A 24,533-nucleotide genomic window follows, 5' to 3' on the forward strand; every position below is an offset into this window, starting at 1 on the left:
TTAACCGATTTTATCTACCTACACAGTGTTGCAATTTAAATCAACAGGGTAGCAATAAATAGTGATTTTTTAGCTATTGGGTTGCCCAAAAGGTAATTGCGGATTTTTTAAAAGAAAGTAACTCATTTTTAATAAAACTTAGAATGAACTTTAATCAATTATATAATTGTCATTTTGTTCGATAACCTTTTGCCATCTTCCTGGCAAATTTAGTATTCCACGCTCATAGAACTTCTGGCCTTTATCTGCAAAAAACTGAACCAAGTGCGATTTTATAGCCTCATCATTGCCGAAAGTTTTACCATTTAAGGAGTTGTGCAAAGATCGAAATAAATGGTAGTCTGATGGTGCAAGGTCAGAGCTATATGGTGGATGCATCAAAAGTTCCCAGCCAAGCTCACTCAGTTTTTGGCGTTGTCCTGGTGGAATATGACATCTTTACGATTGACCAATTCTGGTCGCTTCTCCTTGATGGCTGTATTCAATTTGTCCAATTGTTGACAGTAAACATCCGAATTAATCGTTTGGTTCCTTGGAAGCAGCTCAAAATATACCACACCCTTCCAATCCCACCAAACAGACAGCATAACCTTCTTTTGGTGGATATCAGCCTTTGAAGTGGTTTGAGCTGGTTCACCATGCTTGGACCATGATCGTTTTCGACTAACGTTATTGTAAACAATTCATTTTTCATCTCCAGTTATGATTCGTTTTAAAAACTGATCGTATTCATTGCGTTTAAGGTGCTTATCACAAGCGTTGATTGGCTTTGTTAAATGAATTTCTTTCAATACATGTGGTACCCAAATATCAAGCTTTTTCACCAGTCCAAGACTTTTAATGTGATAATGAACGGTTGATTTTGGTATATTTAACTTCTCTCCTATCTCACGCTCAGTTACATGACGATCCAATTCGATTAATGCTTAAAATTTGCTTAAAATTTGTCACAGCCGACTATATGAATAATCAGCAATTACTTTTTGGGCAACCCAATATTATCTTTTTGGCAACACTGGTTTAAACAGCTCACCTACGTTTCGTATTTCATTTCACTGTCAAACAGCTTCAGTTTGGTCTTTAAATTAACCATGAATCGACATACAAACAAATAATGCTTGCAAATTTTTGAAGTTTATTATCAAAATGCGTGGTCTGTTAGAAAGTTCATCGTGCGCTTCTTCCATTCAGCGACGATGCTCATTTTTGTCGAATTTGGAGTGAAGATCAGCCGGAAGCATTGCAAGAGCTACCAATACATCCAGACAAATTAGAGTTTGGTGCGGTTTATAGGCTGGTGGCATCATTGGACCGTACTTCTTCAAAGATGATGTGAATCGTAACGTAACTGTGAATGGTGAGCGATATCGTGAGATTTTAGCCAAATTCTTTTGCCCAAAGTGCAAGAGCTTGACTTGCATGATATGTAATTTCAACAAGACGGTGCCACATGCCACATAGCGCGCGTAACAATAGCCTTGTTGAGAGGCAAGATAGACATTTTATTTAACGTTCGGGATCGGTCAGATAGTGCGATTTAACGCCTTTACACTGTTTTTTGTGGGGCTTCAATTGGTGCATTTTAAGACAACATTGAAGCATTGATTCGTGAGATACCGGCCTAAATGTTGGAACGAGTATGCCAAAATTGGACTAAGAGGATAGACCATTTGAGGCGCGTCACGGTCAACATTTTCATGAAATAATCTTCAAGCAATAAATTATATGGACCGTGCTATCGATTCAAATAAATATTTCATGCACTTTTCTGAATTTGTTGTGTTGTTTTTAAAAACTTTTCTAAAGGTCTTTCAAAATCACTCCTATTAACTATGTTGCTATAATTTGGTTATTTCCCTAGTTGTTTGCTTTTTTATTGGCTACACCTCTCAATCAAATTTCTTACTTAGGGTTGTTGTTCGGTTCGGCTTTTCACGTCAACAACGGGAAGGGAAAAGTCGGGCGGTACCGACTGTATAATACCCTACACCTACTCCATTAGTAGAAAGTGGGAGCTATATCTAGTTCTGAGCCAATTTGATGAACCTCGGCGGATGTTTTCAGATGGGTTAATAACAAATCCGTATCAAATTTCGAGCAAATACGTTCAAACTGTAATAACTACGGTTGCCAAATGATAACATTATTCCAAATTATACAAAATCTGCCGAGACGAAAATATATATATATATATATATATATATATATGGGAGCTATATCTAAATCTCAACCGATTTCGAGCAAACGTGTCTGATATCGAGGAAAGCGTTGCGCAAAATGTTGTCAAGATTCGTCAATAAATGCTCTTACATTGGCTCTAGAAGTGAAAGTTGGACGAAATACATATATGGCACCTAATATATATGGTCTGGAAGGAGAAATAGCCTATACAATTTGTTGATATCGGAAGGGGGCGGTCCCTCCCCCCATACCCCAAAACCATAAGTTGACCCATTGCAACAATATGGGTACCAAATACCAGGTAGTGGAAAAAAGAATACGAATGTAGTATTCACATTTGAGTCCAAGTACCAATCGGGCCGCCCCAATCAAAAAATTCCCCCAAACAGATATATTGGACGTTCATGTCAATATTTGACTTAAATGAAAGTTATTTGGGAGAAGATTACGAATCAGGCATACAAAATCAGATCGAAGTGTAGGGGATCACCCTACCCCCAAGAACGACTTAATTGGGCATATGACCCATCATGACTATATAGGATTCGGTTTTTTTTGCTTGTTCCGTAGAGTCAAAAACGGTTGAACCGATTTTCTTAAAATTCTCACAGATTGTGTAAGTTTGACTGGAAGGAATCGTAGGCGATATTATTTTTAGATATCGGATGGGGCGGTCCCTCCCCCTTACCCGAAAAACGCCATACAAAACCAAAAGTTGACCGAAAGGCACAATATGGGTATCAAATGAAAGGTATTGGAGACTAGAAAAAGAATATCGTATTAAAATTTGGGTCCAAGTACCCAGCGGGCCTCCCCGACCCAAACACTCCTCTAAACAGATATATTTACCGTTCATGTCAATATGGGCCTCAAATGGAAAGTACTCTACAGTAGATTACAAATATGCCAAAAAATTAGGTCCAGGTAATGGGAGGTTTTATTATTATTATCATATTGTTATTAATTATAATCATATTAGCCGAGCATGTCTATATTGAACTCAAATGAAAGGTACTTGGGAGTAGATTACGAATATGACATTAAAACTTGTGTTCATGTCTAGGTGGCGCTTTTCTTTCCAAAAATAAGTAAAATATGTTGATTGACCAATTATGGCAAAACGGTACTCAAATGGAAGTTATTTCAGAGTAGAAATTTTTGATGTCCAATTTTGGAGCCAAGTGTTTTGAGGTACACCCTAAAGCGCCCCCTAAACTGAACTTCATTATCGATTATGGCAATATGGAGCTCAAATCAACGGTATTTGGGAGTAACTAACGAATTTGATATCTATTTTCAGGGCAAAATGCCCCATGTCAATGTGGCCTGCCCCAGCCCCAAAACAGCCTCCAAACATTTCATATTTACTGACCATGGCAATATGGGGCTCACATTAAATGGATTTGGGAGTGCAGCACCAATTTGATATCCATATTTGAGTCTAAATGTCTGAGTGCCATCCCTTCCCTAAAAAGCACTTCTCTTTACCCTAATATTCAAAACCACCAGATCTCGGGGATTGGTAATGCGATTCGTATAACATTTTTTTTCCACTCCCACAGTTGAAACAAAACATGGTTTCTATTGTTGGGGTCGTGTGTCTCAGAGTATATATATGTATATACATATATCTTATATATAAAAATCAATTTGTATTTGTTTGTAGGTTTGTTTGTTTGTATGTTTGTGTGTTCCTTATAGACTCGGAAACGGCTGAACCGATTTTCTTGAAATTTTCACAGATGGTGCATAATGATCCCGTGGTGAAAATAGGGTACTACATTTGTTGATATCTGAAGGGAGGGTGGACCCTTCCCCTTACCCTAATTTTCAGAAACGCCAGATCTCGGAGATGGGTGGTGCGATTTAAGCGAAATTTTGTGTGCTCTCATATAGTACCCTAAAAATAAAAATTTTGTGTTCAAATTTCGGATGGGGTACCTAGGGGGGCCGCCCCACCCTAAAACCTACCAAACTTATATTTAGACCAATCACGACAATATGGGACTCAAATGAAACACTACCCAACCCCCAAAACACCCCTAAATCGGACATATTTACCGACCATGCAATATGGGCCTAAATGAAAAGTATTGGGGGGTAGAGCAAGAATTGATACCCACATTCTGGACCAATTTTCTAGGGGTCTAGGCCTTTCCCAATGATCTTATATGATCTTTATTGGTCTACGAATTTTAGTTTGGATGAAAGGTGTACTCCATTCTTAAAATACTTAATTTCAGCCCGATATTCTCATGATTTCTGATTTAGTGGTGTTTTCGGGGGAGAGGTGGTCCCCCGGATGCTTGGCGCTGAAAAAATATCAGCATCGTGTTCTTCTCTCAAATACCATATATATATATATATATATATATATATATATATGTATATATATATATATATATATATATATATATATATATATATATATATATATATATATATATATATATATATATATATATATATATATATATATATATATATATATATATATATATATATATATATATATATATATATATATATATATATATATATATATATATATATATATATATATATATATATATATATATATATATATATATATATATATGTTAATGAGGTTTATACATAAACCTGAACTGATTTCTATGAAATTCCCAAGTATAGTCGACAGTCAATAGAAAATCCTTCCTGCTACATTTCTATAGAAATAAATCTGAACCGATTTTCTTTTTTACGACATAAAATATGTATGTGCTAAATTTGAAGACGATCGGTTGAAAATTGCAACCAGTTTCTATGCAAATTATCATCGACAGACAGACGGCCATAGCATAATCAAATGAGAAATTGATTCTGAGTCGATCGGAACTATCTCCCTTTCCTCTGAGTGCTACAAACAAATGCACTAAGTCCCCTGTACCACAGTGGTGGTGTAGGGTATACAAAAACGTAAAAGCTAATAAGTAAGAAGGCATTAAGTTCGGCCGGGCCGAACTTTGGATACCTATCACCTCGGATATATATTTTAACCACATTTCGTCATAGTACGGTAAAAAATTCATCATTTAGGAACCCATAGAAGCTATATCTAAATATGGTCCGATCTCTCCAAAAAGGCTATGAAAGGGTCTAAAACAACTCATTGTACCTTATTCATTGGGATATCAGTATACGTATATGACAGCTAAATAAAAATATAAACCGATCTGGACTATACTGACACAGCCCACTATTATCAATTTCAGCAAAATGTCATAATGGAACACTACATGCAAAATTTCAGCCAAATCGGATTAAAATTGCGGCTTCCAGGGGCTCAAGAAGTCAAATCTGGAGATCGATTTATATGGGAATTATATATAAATCTAAACCGATATGGCCCGTTTGCAATCTCCAACGATCTACATCGATATTAAGTATCCGCGCAAAATTTCAAGCGGCGAGCTTTACGCGATCAACCTCTATCGTGATTTTGACAGACGGGCGGACGGACATATCTAGATCGACTCAGAACGACGAGCCGATCAGGAATAAATATACTTTGTGGGGTCTTAGACGCATATTTCGAGGTGTTACAAACGAAATGACTAGATTAGTATAATCCTAGTCTTATATGAATGTAAGATTGAGCTGATACAAAAATTTTCATGAAATTGGGTTCACAAAAGCTAAGATATTATATTGAAATTTTTCGCTATTGCGAAAGTTGAACAGAATACACTGCTATACACGTTTTAAACAGTGCTCACAATTAGCTAAAATTCCATATTCGTTTCGTAAAATATAAATTGTAAGTGAAAAGTTATTAAGTATGCACACGAAAATATACAAATTTTTAACTTTAAAAGAAAAATCAGAGATTAGAGCATTTAGAAACGGGTGCAAGTGCTACAAACTTAACGAATAAATTAGGGCGTAAAAAATCTATAAAATATGGAGAACAAGTTAAAGCGTGCTAAGTTCGGTCGGGCCGAATCTTATATACCCTCTACCATGGATCGCATTTATCGAGTTCTTACCCGGCATCTCTTTTTAGACAAACAAAGGATAAAAGAAAAGAATTGTGCTAATTTAATTGAATGTTGGAGACCACATTAGATGTCTATGTGTAAAATTTCAGCCAAATAGGATAATAATTGCGCCCTCCAGAGGCTCAAGAAGTCAAAATCCCCGATCGGTCTATATGGCAGCTATATCAGGTTGTGGACCGATTTCAACCATACTCAACACAGTTGTTAGAAGTCATAATAAAACACCTCGTGCAAATTATCAGCCAAATCGGATAGGAATTGTGCCCTCTAGTGGCTCAAGAAGTCAAGATCAAATTCGTTTTCTAATCTCATTTAAACTCCTTATTGCAAAAATCAGCAAATATGTCCGGTTTGGCGTATTGACCCTAAAAACTATGAATATTTAGTTTCACTCTCTTTAAGACCCAAATTGTCTTGGTGAGCAAATACGTCCTATTTGGGGGCTGTTATGGTGGTGGGACGTCCGCTAGACATTTGGCTCCTAATGTTGATATCAGATACGTGGTCTACTCCCACATACCTTTAATTTGAGCCCCATATTTCCATAGTCGGCAAACATGACCGGCTTGGGGGTGTTTTGGGGGATGGGCGGCCACTCAGTGAGTTGGCCTTGAAAATATATATCGGATTGGTGTTCCACTTTAATAACCCTCATATTTGAGCCTCATATTGCAATAGTCAGAAAATACTTACTATTTGGGTGGTGTTGTGGGGGTGGGGTGGCCCCATAGACACTTTTCCCGAATATTGATATCAAATTCGTGCTTTACTCCCAAAACCTTTCATTTGAGCCACATATTGCAATGGTCGTAAATTTGTCCTCTTTGGGGAAAGTTTTTGGTGAGAGGCGGCCCCCCAAACACTTGGTCCCATATTTGGATATCAGATTCATATTCTGCATTCAAATGCCTTTAATTTGAGTCCCGTATTGCCATGGTCGGTAAATAAGTCCGATGTAGGGGTGTTTTGGGGCTTGGGGTGGTCCCCCTAGCACTTGGTCCAACAATTGGTTATCAGATACGTTTTCTCATCCTCAATACCTTTCATTTGAGTCTCATATTGTCGTGATTGGTCTAAATATATGTTTTGTAGGTTTTAGGGTGGGGCGGCCCCCCTAGGTACCCCATCCGAAATTTGGGTACCAAATTTATTTATTTTATTTAAGTCTGTAGATAATAAATACCCTTACAGGCTAATAACAATATATTTACAACTGCATTAACCTAAGAATTTAAAAATAATATAATTTTCCTTTTTAAATTTTCTCGATTCTCAGATAGATCTATAATATCTTTCAGTTGATTAAATTGATAACATAGGTGCCGAAAATGATCATTATTCGCATAGTTGGTTTTATAATAAGAAATTTTCAAAAGATCAAAATTTCTGGTAGGTCTGATAGGAACGTTAAAGAAAATTCGACTCAAAAGAAAGCAGGAATCTATTTGGCCATGAATTAATTTAGTCAAAAACGTAATGTTTAGCATGGTTCTACGACTTTTTAATGTAGGAAGCTTTATAAGATTTAATCGGTACTCATACGAAGGTAAAGAACTTCTGTCCCACCCATTTCGACGGAGACAAAATAGTAGAAATTGTTTTTGAACTGATTCTATCAAATCAGAATGAATATTGTAGTACGGATCCCAAACCACTGAACCGTACTCGAGATTACTTCTAACTAGCGACGTATATAAGTTTTTCGTCACAGAGATATCGGTAAGTTCTTTACTCCAGCGTTTCATGAAGCCAAGAGCACTACGTGCTTCGTTTACAACCATTGAGATGTGTTGACGGAAGTTTAAGCGTTGATCTAGAAGAAATCCAAGGTCTTTAAAGCTATAGATTGATTGGAACCTAAAAAGTAGCTAGTTTTAACAGAGGTTATTCTTGAAAATGATATGTGTTTGTATTTGGTAATATTAAGTTCCATAAAGTTCTGGTTGCACCATTCGTAAAGAGTATCAATGTCATACTGAAGATAACACTGTTCATCAGAGTCTGTCGTTGATCTGAATCATCATCTGCATACATCAAAATACTCGTTTGGTAGCGTTCCCTAAAGCCATCGTTGACTAAACAAGTAAATTCTAAAATATTTGTTATCTTCGATTTAGAGCACACAAAGTTTCGCTTAAATCGCACCACCCATCTCTGAGATCTGACGTTTCTGAAAATTAGGGTAAGGGGGAGGGTCCGCCCCCTCTTCAGATATCAAAAAATGTAATACCATATTTTCACAACGAGGTCATTATGCACCATCTGTGAAAATTTCAAGAAAATCGGTTCAGCCGTTTCTGAGTCTATAAGGAACACACAAACATACAAACAAACAAACACAAATTGATTTTTATATATAAGATATGTTATTTAGAGCATAATAGTACTTTTAATCATTTTCAATACCATCAAATCAGCGCTTTACAAATTTGCCACAAACAAGATTTCACACATTTTAATCCGCTTGCGTGAAAACCAGTTGCGTGAAAAAAATACGTTTTACAAATCTGACATTTTATATGCCAAATAGAACTTTTTGGGGCAAAATGGCAAATTTTGGTGGCAAATAGTACTGTTTGGTCCCATATAGAATGATTTTTTGCACAAAATTCTAAATTTTTCAGATCAGCCATATTCCAAACTTAGGAATTCCTGCTCCATTCGTTAAGTGGTACGGTAAAATGTATAATTCGTACAGTTGTACGAAAAATGTTAATTTAGCGCCTTTTTTGTGCAAATGTGTTCCAATTCACACCTTTCGGGTCCCTTTGATTTCTAACCTCCATGCATAATTTTAAAATTGTAACTTTAGACGTTTCGTCCAGACGTCGTCGTTTAACATTTGTTTACCTTTGTACTAGTGACTCTTACCTATAATTTAGAAGTCGATAGCTCAACTAAAACTATTTTTGTCGCACCATCCCATACAAATGGAACCAGTGTGCAATGTGGGCAATTACAACAATAGTCTACAATCAATCATGGGAATGGAGGCGATAATAGGCATGACAATGACAACAGATTGGTTGACTTCTGCGCAGGAAATCGGCTCTTTATTGGGGACACAAAATTCACCCATAAAAATATATACAATACAAATATACTTGGGAATCACCAGATGGAAACAGCCGTTATCAAATTGACCACATACTTATCAGCAAACTTTTTCTGAGTTCGCTGATGGATGTAAAAACTAGACGTAGAGCCGACATCGATAGGGACCATGCTCTCAGTGCCCATGCTATGTGTACGCCCAGCAGTCGTAAATAGGACTCAAACAAAACATCTTCGCCAAAAATACCTCGAAACAGCACGCGAATAAAAGGAGCATTAGCAGAGAAGCTGCAAAATAACACCCATACATATGTCGACATAGCAGCATGTATGGAGACCTCTATACTCAGAAAAATGTTTATCATATGTATGAATACATAATACACGGTAGTTCATGATCTTTAATACATTTTTTTTTTAATTCATGATCTCGGGTTTAATTAAAAATTCGCAAGGGGTTAGGAAACTTTTAATGAGTAAAGATGAAATAATTACAAACTCATGTGGTTTTATAATTTTATTATTTCATTGAAATAAGCAAGCACTTTACCAAGCATGGGTAAAAGCATATTTTCGTCGGCGATATCTCTTCTGAAACTTCCCTGTAGTAAATGTCAATAGTACATCTATACTGACTTACTATTGACTTTGTCACCAGAACTACCAAAATTGTATCCAAGCAGGTAGTTTTTGCTATAGACATTTTATATGAGCTTGTCATTCAGAAGTCAATAATGGCATTGTCAATGGTAAGTCATTAGGGAATATATAGAGAGTCAGTAAGGACAGATATTTTTAAAAATTTAGTCCGTAATTTTCGAAATTTTCACTCAATTTCAAAACTAGCTGAATAAGGCGTTAAAATTAGTTTAAACCTATAGTTATTTGTTGAAAATATATATCTAGAAATGAAAAAACTTTTATAAAAAGGAAATTTTTGGATAGCTGCCATATGATCCGTCAAAAATTGCTGTGTTCAAGTACCTGATGTCGGTTGCGTTCAGCATTGTTATTAAGAATAGTCTTCTTCTATCTTGTCAATTAAGTACAAACAAGAAGTTTAACTTGATTTCTTGAATTTGTACAACAATAAAGTTATATATTAACATATGGGTGAGCTTATATCACTAATAAACGTCAATTGCTTATCAGTGATATTGCATTTTTTTTTTTGTTTTTTCGTAAATATTTATGAACTAGCAAAATTATTTTCAACAAAGATATTGAGAAAACGATTAGAGAATAAAATAAATAATTGTTTGTCACCGGTCTATAAAAAAAATATAGACGAGATTGTAGACAATTAGGTGGCAATGTCTATCATATGTCACTGTGTCAAATTTCAGTGAAATCGGACAATAAATGCCTCTTTTATGGGCCCAAAACCTTAAATTGAGAGATCGGTCTATATGGCAGCTATATTCAAATCTGGACCGATCTGTGCGATATTGCAGAAGTGTGTTAAAGGGCTTAATTTAACTCACTGTCTCAAATTTCGGCGACATCGGACAATAAATGAGCATTTTATGGGCACAAATCCTTAAATCAAGAAATCGGTCTATATGGCAGCTATATCCAAATCTGAACCGATCTGAGCAAAATTGAAAAAGGACGTCGAAGAGCCTAACTAAACTCACTGTCTCAAATTTCAGCGACATCGGACAATAAATGCGTCTTTTATGGCCCCAAAACTTAACACCTAGATATCGGTCTATATGGCAGCTATATACAAATCTGGACCGATCTGGGCCAAATTGGCGGAGGATGTCGATGGTCCTAACACAATTCACTGTCCCGAGTTTCAGCAAAATCGGATAATAAATGTGGCTTTTGTAGGCCTAAGACCCTAAATCGGAGGATCGGTCTATATGGCAGCTATATCCAAATCTGAACCGATCTCCGCCAAATTAACGAAGGATGTCGAAGGGCCTAACACAACTCACTGTCCCAAATTTCACCGAAATCGGATAATAAATGTGGCTTTTATGAGCCTTAGACCCTAAATCGGAGGATCGGTCTATATGGCAGCTATATCCAAATCTAGACCGATCTGAGCCAAATTTACGAAGGATGTCGAAGGGCCTAACACAACTCACTGTCTCAAATTTCAGCTAAATCGGATAATAAATGTGGCTTTTATGGGCCTAAGACCCTAAATCGGCGGATCGGTCTATATGGGGGCTATATCAAGATATAGTCCGATATAGCCCATCTTCGAACTTATTATTTCAGCTCAATATCTCTATTTTTAAAGACTGTAGCGTGATTTCAACAGACAGACGGACGACGGACGGACATGTCTAGATCGTCTTAGATTTTTACGCTGATCAAGAATATATATACTTTATAGGGTGGGAAATGGATATTTCGATGTGTTGCAAACGGAATGACAAAATGAATATACCCCCATCCTTCGGTGGTGGGTATAAAAATGATTATAGTTCAATATACATATGTAACTAAAATGTTTACAAGTTTCATGTCTTTAGTTCACAATAACATGCTCGGAAGTTAGCATTTGCAAAATGTGGCATTGTCAACTCCAAAAATATTTACTATTTTTATATGGGTTTAATTGTTACACCTCGAAATATGCGTCTACGACCCCATTAAGTATATATACATATATTCGTGATCGTCATGACATTTTGAGTCGATCTAGCCATGTCCGTCCGTCTGTCGAAATCACGCTAACTTTCGAAGGAGTAACGCTAGGGGCTTGAAATTTTGCACAATAGCTTATCAGTGAAGGTCGGTTGGGATTGTAAATGGGTCAAATCGGTCCATGTTTTGATATAGCTGCCATATAAACTGGTCTTGCATCTTGACTTCTTGAGCATCTAGAGAGTGCGCTTCTTATCCGATTTGGCTGAAATGACGTGTTTGCATGACGTGTTTCACTATAAGTATGGTTGAAATCGGTCCATAACCTGATATAGCTGCCATATATACCGATCTTGGATCTTGGCTTCTTAAGCCAATAGAGGGCGCAATTCTTATTCGATTTGTCTGAAATTTTGCACGAAGTGTTTTATTGTGACTTCCAACAACTGTGCTAAGTATGTTTGAAATCGATCCATAACCTGATGTAGGTTAGGTTAGGTTAGGCTGAACAAGTAAAAGTGTGCTAAGTTCAGCCGGGCCGAATCTTACATACCCTCCACCATAGATCGCATTTTTCGAGTTCTTTTACCGATATCTTTATTTAGGCAAACAAAGGATAAAAGAAAATAATTGATTTAATATTGGAGCTATATCAGCCAAATCAGATAAGAATTACGCTCTAGACGCTCAAAAAGTCACGACCCCAGAGAGGTTTGTATGACAGTTATATCAGGTTATGGACCGATTTCAACCATGCTCAGAATAGTTGTTGGAAGTCATAATAAAACACCTCATGCAAAATTTCAGCCAAATCGGATGAGAATTGTGCCCTCTAGTGGCTCAAGAAGTCAAGATCCAAGATCGGTTTATATGACAGCTATATCAAATCGTGGACCGATATAGCCCATTTACAATCCCAACCGACCTACACTTGTAAGAAATATTTGTCTAAAATTTAAAGTGCTTTACTCCTTTGAAAGTTAATGTACTTTCGACAGACAGACGGACGGACGGACTGACATTCGACTGATCGACTTAAAATGTCATGCCGACCAAGAATATATATACTTTATGGGGTCTTAGACGAATATTTCGAGGAGTTACAAACAATTAGTATACCCCTATCCTATGGTGGAGGGTATAAAAAAGGGTGCAGATATTAATCCGCCCCATGCCACTATGAACATACACCCAAGTCATTAATTGGTTTGTTGTGCGCTCTATATAAGATTTAATAACCTGATATAGCTGCCATATAAACCGATCTTGGATCTTGACTTCTTGAACCACCAGAGAGCGCATTTCTTATCCGATTTGGCTGAAATTTAGCATGACATATTTTGTTTTGACTTTCAACAACTGCGATAAATATAAATATCAAATCGGTACATAACCTGATGTAGCTGCCATATAAACCGATCTGGGATCTTGACGTTTTAAGCCTCTAGAAGGCGCAATTATTATGCGATTGTGCTAAAATTTTGTATAAGGGCTTCTCCTATGACCATCAACATACGTTTCCAATTTGGTCTTAATCGATTTACTTAATACAGCTCCCACAACGCAGTTCTTAACCGAATGGACTGAAATATAACCCAATGACTTCTACCATGGTCTCCAACATTCAGTTTAATTATGGTCCGATTCGTTTGCTTTTGCTTTTGTGTTGTTAGCAAATGTTGTTAGAAGAATGCAGTCGAAGACTCAAACAAAAGTGATGCGGATGAATGCGTAAAACGTCTGCTTTGTAAACGGAATGTTCTTGGTTCATTACTTGGCTGAGACAAATGGTAAAGTTTTATTTATAATTGCAATGTTTCATATTAAATTTGTCTTCTTCAAAACAGCTGAGCAATTGATAGCGTGGGGTGGGAGACAAGCGGAACTGGGTAATGTATTAAGATGTGTCCGCCAATCTCCAATAAGAGGCTTCGAAGAGTTCGGAAAAAACGAATTTTTCAATAAATGTACCTTTCAGTTTCAATGCACGTTCATATTTTACCAGCGGGAAGTAAAAATTTAACTACTAGTATGTAAAAACAATTTCGTAACTTTAGCGCCATAGCAAGTTCAATATTTTTTTAAAAGTTAGTTAATTTTTAGTAGTCTTGAGGTTCAAAATTTGTTGAGTGTATCTTAGGTATTGCTAGAAAATCCCAAAAACCGCAACTTATCCATGCGAAACTATAGAGGAAATAAAACACCGAAGACGTCTACGCAAAGCTCTGCTACGGGCAAAATCAAGTGTAAAAAAACCGTAGGACTGAATATCGCGCTCCGCTCGCTGGCCAAACGCCTAGTCCCCAGACATAAGCGAATTTAATTTAATATACTTGCAGAGCTAGCCGAAAATTCAGCTTATATTGGAAACATGCGTGGCGTTTACGGGTCCATGCAATGATTGAAAGGCAACAATATAAGGCCAACGGCACTAATAAAAGATAGGGAATGATCGGAATTAACAACACCGAACATCAGTTAGAGCGATGGCTCGGATTTTTTTCTCCGAATGACCAAAAACCGAGGATGTAAGCTCTGAACCTCTTAATCCCCAATACGCCGAAACCTACGTAGGAATAGTAGAATCTCTGCACTCAAAAACGGCAAATCAGCCGGTCATGACAACGTACCTGCCGAACTGTTGCGGTATGGAGTACATCCCATCGTTATTCCCTCAGAATGGAATCATGCTCACGATCCCAAGAAAGGGTGACCTCACCGAGTATAAAAACTGGAGAGAGATAACACTGCAAAGCGCAATAAATATGGTAATGACTAGCCTTCTACTTCAGCGTACTTCTCCTGCATTTTTGCGGAAGGAACAGGAGGGTTCCGGCCAGGACGTTCTTGTGCGGAACACATAAAATCCTTGCGTGTTAACATTGACCAGCCTTCAGAACTTAATTTACATATATAACACAGTTTCGCGAACCTCTATGATGAGCACCCTGTTGAATAAGCGCATATCAAAAAGGATCGTGACGGTAATCAGTTTGCTGAGTAGGAATGCTGAAGTTTCAGTCCGTTTCAATGTAAAAGAGAGCCATCCTTTAGGGATCAATAAAGGAGTAAATCAGGGGTGCATCTTATCACCGATGGTATCTTTCATTTTACTAGATTCCGTATGGCATTCGCTGGGGTATAAACGACTTCCTTGGAGACAACGAGGATATGAACAACAAATCTGACACCGCTCACGTCCATGTCATTGAAGATGTTGATAACTTTTCTTTAAACTCAGTAAAGTTTGGAGATACAGTGATATCTCACATGATACAAAAGTCAGGATCTGCAATAGTTGTGTAAAATCTATTTTATTATATGGCTGCACATCTTGGACCTTGATACAAGCGACTACCCACAAAGTTCAACTTTCTATAAATCGCTGCCTGCGACAAATTCTTCGAATTTTCTGGCCAAACCGTTTTTCAAATGAAGAATTCGGAAGAAACAAGTTAAGGATTCTGCCAAATCGGATGAGAATTGCGCCCTCTAGAGGTTCAACAAGTCAAGATCCCAGATCGGTTTATATGGCAGCTATATCAGGTTCTATATCGATTTACGCCATACTGAGCACAGTTAATGGAAGTCATAACAAAACACCTCATGCAAAATTTCAGCCAAATCGGATGAGAATTGCGCGCTCATTGGCTCAAGAAGTCAAGATCCAAGATAGGTTTATATGACAGCTATACCAGATTATGAACCGATTTGAATCATACTCAGAATAGTTGTTGAAAGTAATATCAAAACACTACATGCAAAATTTCAGTTAAATCGGACGAGAATTGCGCCCTCTAGAGGCTCAGGAAGTCAAGACCCCAGATCGGTTTATATGGCAGCTATATCAAAAAATGGGCCGATTTAAACCATACTTAGCGTAGTTGTTGGAAGTGATACCAGAACACTACGTATAAAATTCGGATAAGAATTACGCCCTATAGAGGCTCAAGAAGTCAAGATCGAAGATCGGTTTATATGACAGCTATACCAGATTGTGAACCGATTTGAACCATACTTAGCGTAGTTGTTGGAAGTGATACCAAAACACTACGTGCAAAATTTCAATAAAATCCGGTGAGAATTGCGCACTCTAGAGGCTCAAGAAGTCAAGACCCAAGGTCGGTTTATATGGCAGCTATATCAGGTTATGGACCGATTTGAACCATACTTTTTACAATTGTTGGAAATCATAACAAAACACGTCGTGCAAAATTTCATTCCAATCGGATAAGAATTGCGCCGTCTAGAGGCTCAAGAAGTCAAGACCCGAGATCGGTTTATATGGCAGCTATATCAAAACATTGACCGATATGGCCCATTTACAATACCAACTGATCTAAACTAATAAGAAGTATTTGTGGAAAATTTGAAGCGGTTAGCTTTACTCCTTCGGAAGTTAACGTGCTTCGACAGACAGATGGACGCACATGGCTAGATCGACATAAAATGTCGCGAAGATCAAGAATATATATACTTTATAGGATCTCAGACGAATATTTTGAGTAGTTACAAACAGAATGACGAAATTAGTATACCCCCCATCCAATGGTGGAGGTTATAAAAATGAACTTGGTTGGGTAACATCTTAGCGTTGCGATATAGCGAGAAATGTTCGAGACAGGAATTCGCAAAGCCAGAAAGGGTGGGTACGCCCGAGCCCCATGGATCCGCTGTACGAAAAGAGAGTTGGAATAGATCCATATATCGTGCATTCAAGCCAATCCTTTGGCTAACCATAGTGTCAGACGGAGAGTGCTTGTTGATGCCATATGTTCACACTGAACGTTTTGCTATTGGTCATATTTTATTGCAATATATTTAATACTAACTCAACCCGGCCCGCTCCGCTACGCCTTCTTTTACTTTACGTGGAACCAAAGTTTCCTTTAAATATTTATTTTCGACAGTGGTCCCCATGACGTCGGGGATAGGTGGTCCCCAGACACTTGGCGCTGGCATAAATATCAGTATCGTGCTCTCTCAAATACCATTTATTTAAACTCCATATTGTCATTGGTTAAAGCAGAGTTTATTGGATAAGGCGTCCACTTGGCCTAATTTTCTAATCTCAAATACCTTGAGTATCAATTTCGTGCTTTAATCCCCAATACCTTTCATTTGAGCCCCACATTGACATGGTCAGTAAATATGCCCGATTTGGGTAGTGGGGTGGTTCCCATTACACTTAGCACTGAAAATATATCGGAATCGTGCTCTTCTCTCAAATATTATTTATTTGAACCCCAAACTGCCAATGGCCTCAAAAGTGGATATTAAATTCGTTTTCTAATCTCAAATACCGTTCATTTAAACCCCTTATTGCAAAAGTCAGCAAATATTGGGTTGCCCAAAAAGTAATTGCGGATTTTTCATATAGTCGGCGTTGACAAATTTTTTCACAGCTTGTGACTCTGTAATTGCATTCTTTCTTCTGTCAGTTAGCAGCTGTTACTTTTAGCTTGCTTTAGAAAAAAAGTGTAAAAAAAGTAAATTTGATTAAAGTTCATTCTATGTTTTATTAAAAATGCATTTACTTTCTTTTAAAAAATCCGCACTTACTTTTTGGATTTTTCAAATACCTTTCGTTTGATCCCATATTCTCATAGTCGGTAAACATGACGGGTTAGGGGGACGTGGAGGCCACTCAGTGACTTGGCCTTGAAAAAATATATCAGATTCATGTTGTACCCTTAAATACAATTTATTTGAGCTCCATTTTGTAATGGTCAGCAAATACTTCCTATTTGTTTGGTGTTTGGGGTGGCCAATTAGACATTTTTTCGCTAAAATTTATATAAGATTCCTGCTTTACTTGCAAAGACCTTTCATTTACCCCTTTTTGGGAAGGGGCGACCCCCAAACACTTCGTTCCACTTTTGAACATTAAAATATTATTCTACACTCAAATACCTTTTATTTAAGCCCCATATTGCCATGGTCAGTAGATAAGTCCTGTTTGGTTGTGATTTGTGATAAGGGTGCAACCCCAGAAACTTGGTCCCATATTTGGGCGCCAGATTCGTATTCTACTCGCAAATACCTTTTATTTGAATCCCATATTGCCATGGTCGGTATATAAGTCCGATTTAGGGGGTTGGTGTGGTCTCCCAAACACTTGGTCCATCAATTGAATATCAGATATATTTTCTAATCTTAAATACCTTTCATTTGAGTGCCATATTTTCAACCACGAAAATGTGGCCTATATATACCATCCGAAATATGGATACCAAATTTTTGGTTTTAGATTACTTTAAAAGAGCACACCTAATATAAATCGCACCACCCATCTTCGAGATCTGGCGTTTCTGAAAATTGGGGAAATGATATGTCTTTGGTCAGCGGCGGTTTCGCGGCTAACAGACACCGGTACCTGGGTGGGGATACGATACCAGACATGAACCAACTTAAGGGAGTGGTATGGGAAACAGTTAAGAATTTCGTAAGTAGCACAGAATTCCTAACTTAAATTTTTTTTCGAGGTTACTTTTTAGTTTTTTGAACGCACAACAAGCCGATTACTGGCTTAGGAGTATGTCTATAGTAGCATGGGGCGGATTAATGTATGCACCCTCTTTTCAACCTAACCTAAATATCCCCGTTGTCATTGGAGAGGATGAATCTTAGAGGGAAGATGTCCATGTTGCGGCTGGAGTAATGTTGATTGGAGATTTAGATTTTTCAGTGTGTCTTCAAGCATTTGAAAGCTTTTAAGTAGTCATTTAGAGCTACAGATGCTTCTTCGAAATCTTCATCGCGAAACAATTGACTACTGAACGGATGATTAGCTCATGAGTAAGAAATGAATGAACAGATTTTACGCAATCCGTTACGGGTTTCAGCCATCAGAATAAACGCAAGAAGAATGGCACGAGATTCCAGCGTGCATTGCAGATGTTTGGGATCTGGTTAAACTTTAAAAAAGGGCATTCACTCCTCTCAGTGAAGTGACGGAAGACACGAGTGAGGTGGATCTTGGTGATCTTGCCGATCCATAGAGCTCATCCATGACAAAGCGGAGAACGCGATCCAGTACATGGTGCTGGCAACTGATGAACTTGGGTGTCGGTTGACCTTTCTCTTCGATCATTTGCTGCAGTCGACCTAAAACGTCTGCCTTTTTGAAGGTATTCACGATTGTTGTATCGGCAACAATCACAATTGTTCCCCACAGGTTGAACGCATCCAATACATTATAGAGTCCTTCTGCGATTGTTTGAGCATTCCTATCTTTTAATTTGAGTGCAGTCAACTTAATTTCTTTTGATTCCTTATTGAGGTCCGCGGCTTGATATTCAAGGCTTTGTGGATTCCTGACATGACATGTTGTTGGGATTTCAAAGCCCTCGGCGAAAAGCTTGTGGTAGACCGTTGCTGCTCTGTGGGACGAGAAGTTTGAGCTTACAACAAGGCGTTTTCCAATACCAGTTGGGTTATGGTTCCTTTTTCTCGTTGAAGTTGAATTCTAATCCTCCCAAGGACTATCTGTACTGTTGTTGAATGCGTCGGCGCTACCTTCGAAACAATAAAGTATCGCTGCGTTGGTAAGTGTGGAAACAGTCGCCTCCATTGGCACCAGTAGGTGCCTACACGGCCTTTGCATTCAACTTGAAGTTTGTAGAATTTCTCATCGTCTTTGCACATCCATTCGCCATTTACCTTGGCACACAATTGATTCAATACATTCAAGTTTTGTTTTTTTTTTCTGCAGCGCTCGTTGTTTTTCAGAAGTTTTATTAGTTTTGCACAAATGGATTGCGGGAAGTTTTCCCCATAAGGGACTTAAGCTCTGTAGCAATTAGATCGATCCTCTCTCTCTGTTCTTTGGTAGTGGAATTAAGAAATTTGAAGCGTGCAATGACGTGGTTTTTCAGGGGCATGTGGCTCCATTTAATTAATGGTCGATCAACAATTGCTGAAACTGGGCTATATTCTTCGTCCAGGTTTCCTTGGAGCTCTTCTTGAATGTAAAAGGACAATTCAGCATACATTTATGAGAGTTTATTAGTTTCCTACCACAATCATAAAAGCGACATAAATATTTGTTTCTCACTAATTTTCTTTGAGAATCATAGAAAAGCCTTCAACGGTTTTTCCAAAGACGACTCCAAATGAGGTACCTTCACCCAATTGTTAATAAAAACGAAGTATGTAAACCTACTTTTATGATCAATATCTTGTTTTGTTCATGTGGCTTTTCGTGAAAATTTGAAGACTGAACACATTTTTCGATTTTGAACTTGTATGGTTTAAAAAAAAGGAAAACATGTAAATTTTTTCACAAGATATATTTTCAAAGTGGTTCGCGCGTTAACTTTTTAATATTTTACTGGAATAGACGGTATTTTAGTCTTTAAAAGCCAAAAGTTCATTCATTCGAGTAACAGGAAATTATTTTTAAGAAAAAAAGTAAAAACGTCGCCCTATTGTACATATTAAAAAAAATTATTGCGCTCCTTATTTAAGTGTTTGTATAAATCACAGCAAATGTAAAAACTCAATTTTCAGTACTGTTCAGGACCACACTGCAATAGTGTCCTGCCACGGCTATTGAAAAACATACTGAGAGACTGAAGGTTCCTAGTAGAGATTTCTGCATAAACTATACTAAACTTACACTTGCGTCATCCACTGTATATGTGTGTGTAAAGCAGTGTTGCGCATATGTGGTAGTGTGCGTAATATTTGCAAGCCCATGGGTTTCTGGCTTGCAAACATTTTGGACCGCCAAACAACCTTCCGCGAATTTTCTAGAAGAAGGTAACGATCGCGGACGCGCTCGTCTAAGAGTCGTAGACGATTCCCCGTCGTGAGGATTTGTGTCAACAAGACGAATCTTCTGAAAGAGTGTTCCCCGAATCTTCCATATGAGTTGCCAAAGAGTAAGTCAGAAGAGACTTGGAAGATCTTAGAATCGCGCAAAAATCGTATGGGCGATTAAAAAAAACTCTTCTAGGAGAGTTAAGTTGCGCATTACTCGCCTGGACGAGTGATAATTAAGTGTTTTGGAATATTTATTAAATATTGCTCTAAAAGGTTGCGGGTTAATGCTTAGAAGATCTAAAAGAGCAAAAAATAATTAAAAAAACAGTGTTTGTATAACTCGTCATTTCGTCATACGTATTACCAATCGTCTTATAAGCCAAGTGAGAATCCTGAATGGTGTTGTGGATGTTGTCCCCTTAAAACAAAACATCGAATAACACAATTCAAACAAGTAAAAGCGTGCTAAATTCGGACGGACCGAATCTTATATACCCTCCACCATGGAACGCATCTGTCGAGTTCTTTTCCCGGCATCTCTTCTTTGGCTAAACAGGATATAAGAAAAGATTTGCTCTGCTATTAGAGCGATATCAAGATATGGTCCGGTTTGGACCACAATTAAATTATATGATTTATATGGGAGCTGCATCAGTCTATAGACCGATTCAGACCATAATATATCCGTCGTACAGGCAAATCGAACAATTTACTGCGACCTCTAGAGGCTCCAGAAGTCAAAATCCCAGATGGGTTTATATGGCAGCTATATCAGGTTATGAACCGATTTGAACCGTATTTGACACAGTTGTTGAAAATAAAAATAAAATACGTCATGCAAAATTTCAGCAAAATCGGATAGGAATTGCGCACTCTAGAAGCTCAAGAAGTCAAGTCCCCAGATCTGTTTATATGACAGCTATATCAGGTTATAGACCGATTTGAACCATACTTGGCACAGTTGTTGGATATCATAACAAGACACGTCGTGCAAAATTTCATTCAAATCGGATGAGAATTGGGCCCTCTAGAGGCTCAAGAAGTCAAGAACCAAGATCGGTTTATGCGACAGCTATATCAGGTTCTATACCGATTTGAACCATGCTTGGCGCAGTTGTTGGATATCATAACAAAACACGTCGTGCAAAATTTCATTCCAATCGGATAAGAATTGCGCACTCTAGAGGCTCAAGAAGTCAAGACCCAAGATCGGTTTATATTGCAGCTATATCAAAACATGGACCGATTTGGCCCATTTACAATACCAACCGACCTACACTAATTAGAAGTATTTGTGCAAAATTTCAAGCGGCTAGCTTAACTCCTTCGGAAGTTAGCGTGCTTTCGACAGACGGACGGACGGACGGACAGACGGACGGACATGGCTAGATCGACATAAAATGTCACGACGATCAAGAATATATATACTTTATGGGGTCTCAGACGAATATTTCGAGTAGTTACAAACAGAATGACGAATGACGCGAACAGTTAACTCAGGTGACAAACACTCTCCCAAAGTTATGAAGATTTTTTGTAGGGTTTTCTTGTCCACTTACACAAATTTGTGCAATAGTGTGTGCATATTTGCCCGACACTTGTGTAAAGGGTTGTCAACAATTAATACTGGTGGGCTGGGTTAAAAAAGTGCGTACAGAAAGTTACTCACGTTCACATATACCATAGTATTTCTATACGGTCTGGGGCCAAGAACAAATTATGCATTCTTTAATAATACCTAAACTTTGCTGAGAATCAGATATACCTAACACAAGAGGCTCGTCATTTCCGTTCAAAATCAACAACATACTTACTGTATGTACACTTCTCTTATCCACTGTATGTATGTGTGTAAAGGTTAGTCAACGATCAATTTTATCTTGCCTATTAGACAGAGAATTCTTCTGGTATCCAACACTGTCACTACTGCCACTGCCGCTGCCCGAGTACTTGAGGATGATTAATGCACTGGGGCTACTGCGAGTATTGCTGGTGTACGTTGTAGGTGGGGGCTGTGGCTGTGGCTGAGTAGTGGCTGTGACGACCGTACTGTCATGCTTGGAGGATGAAGCAAAACGATAAGAGGGTGAAGGTGACGGAGGACGTGTGGGCGGTTGATGCTGTGCGTTTATGGTGGTCTCTGATGTGGGACGCTGAATCAGATGCACATACTGATGTGGAGGTTTGGGTTGAGGACGAGTCTTCTGCTTTGCAGCGTTATTGGGGGATATGTTTACATTGTTGGAACATGCGGGATGTGTTGGTGGAGGGTGCAGAGAGGAAGTTGTTGCGTGGACATTACTCAAAATCTTTGTGGGCCTAATTATTTGAAAAAGGGATTTAGGAGATTTGAAGGAAGCTCGTTTAGGAATTTTGGCAAGTATTTCTGCGTTAAACGATTCTGGTGGCCCATTAGAAGTGTGTGAGCTCTCGTTCGTAGAATCTTTCTTGCGTTTCGGTAACATGTTTTCTAAATGAGTGTAGATATGCAAATTTTAGATAAGGGTTAAGGTTAGTAGATGTTAGTAGGTAGGCAATTAGTGATTGATCAATTATAGACTCAGAGTTGCCGTATTTGAAACTGGACAAACCGGTCATGCTCGGCTCCAGCACAAATAAGGCACTGCCGAATATATAGGGGTACCCTACGGTACAGGAGTATTAATGCAACAATTGTGTAGACTATGAGTGAATAGATGAGGGTATGAACATTTGTCTTTGAATAATAAAATAGGTACTAACTTACTATGAAGTTGAGGCCTGCTGAATACCGACAGGCGTTCTTTATTACTGCTACTGCTACGAGGACTGTGTCCATGAACTTTGGAGAGAATCAAGTAGAATTAAGGCCACATAGATTGAAAGAATTTTCCTCACAATACTCACCGTTGTATGCAGAGTTATCTATTTGGCTGGATGCATCAGTTCGTGTGCTGCGATTATCGTCTCTCATACGCTCGCCGCTCAAGTCGCTATCACTATTTAGGCTATCGTACTCCTCCGATTCAGACTTAATTGTTTTTGAACGGCGTTTATGACGCTTCTCAGTGTTGGTGTGGCTGCAGTCACCACCTCCCATGGATATATTACCACTGCCAGATACGGATCGCTTCACTTTCATTCCCGTGCTGGGTAGTGTGCTGTCATCACCGCTACGCGGATCGTACATGGTAGGTTGCATTCCCTTTCGGTTGAGTGGAATATTGGCCGACTGGTTCTCGTGCTCTGGTAAATGGAATGTAGCATAAGGATATATATCTTCAGAGTATTCAGGTATGCGCTCAAGTGCAACAACCGAATCTCCCGGTGATTGCTGACACGATTTGCGCATCGTACCATAATATTGCTCACGGTGTTGTAGATCCTTTCCCTCATTACCAGGGGGCCTCAGCGTGTCCACATTGCGGGAAAATATGTGACGAGGATCTAAAATTGACACCCATTACAATTTATGAAGTAGGCATTACAAAAGATGGTGGTGTAGCGTTATTTCATCTAGAACATTTTCGCTCAAATCTTTTATGACAATTTACTAAACTTAATTGTTTTTATAATACGTCCTGTTTTTGGGCATACTAGGTCGTATTTATATTGAATATACCGCGAAACGTGTTAACAATGTGAGAACTGCTAGTATGAAAGTTGGCCAACTTAGCAAGTGTTGTACTAACATTGTAAACACGTTTTGGCGGTATATTCGATATACATAAGTACGGCCTACCAATATCTGGCCCTGAAAACTTCCATATCTAATAAGTCCCCTAAATAAGGATGAAATGCGCCCCACAGTGGTTGGTGTGTTTAGATCTCTGGCTTTCCTTTTCCATCGCAAAAAATCTTCGATCATTTAGTTCGTCTAAAACGTGAAAAAACGAAGGGTATTGTATTATGAAATAAACGATATTC

At 38.2% G+C, this 24,533-nt stretch overlaps 1 protein-coding gene across 1 annotated transcript in view; it reads right to left on the reverse strand.

Moving 5' to 3' along the window:
• LOC106093635 (cell adhesion molecule Dscam2) overlaps positions 1 to 24,533 on the reverse strand; it is a 367,625-nt gene that overhangs the window by 35,286 nt on the left and 307,806 nt on the right. The window contains 2 exon segments of the mRNA XM_059365962.1: positions 23,370 to 23,448; positions 23,514 to 24,053. Coding sequence (XP_059221945.1) covers positions 23,370 to 23,448; positions 23,514 to 24,053 — 619 coding nt within the window.

Source organism: Stomoxys calcitrans, chromosome 3 (assembly GCF_963082655.1).
Source record: "Stomoxys calcitrans chromosome 3, idStoCalc2.1, whole genome shotgun sequence".
NCBI classification, from domain to species: domain Eukaryota; kingdom Metazoa; phylum Arthropoda; class Insecta; order Diptera; family Muscidae; genus Stomoxys; species Stomoxys calcitrans.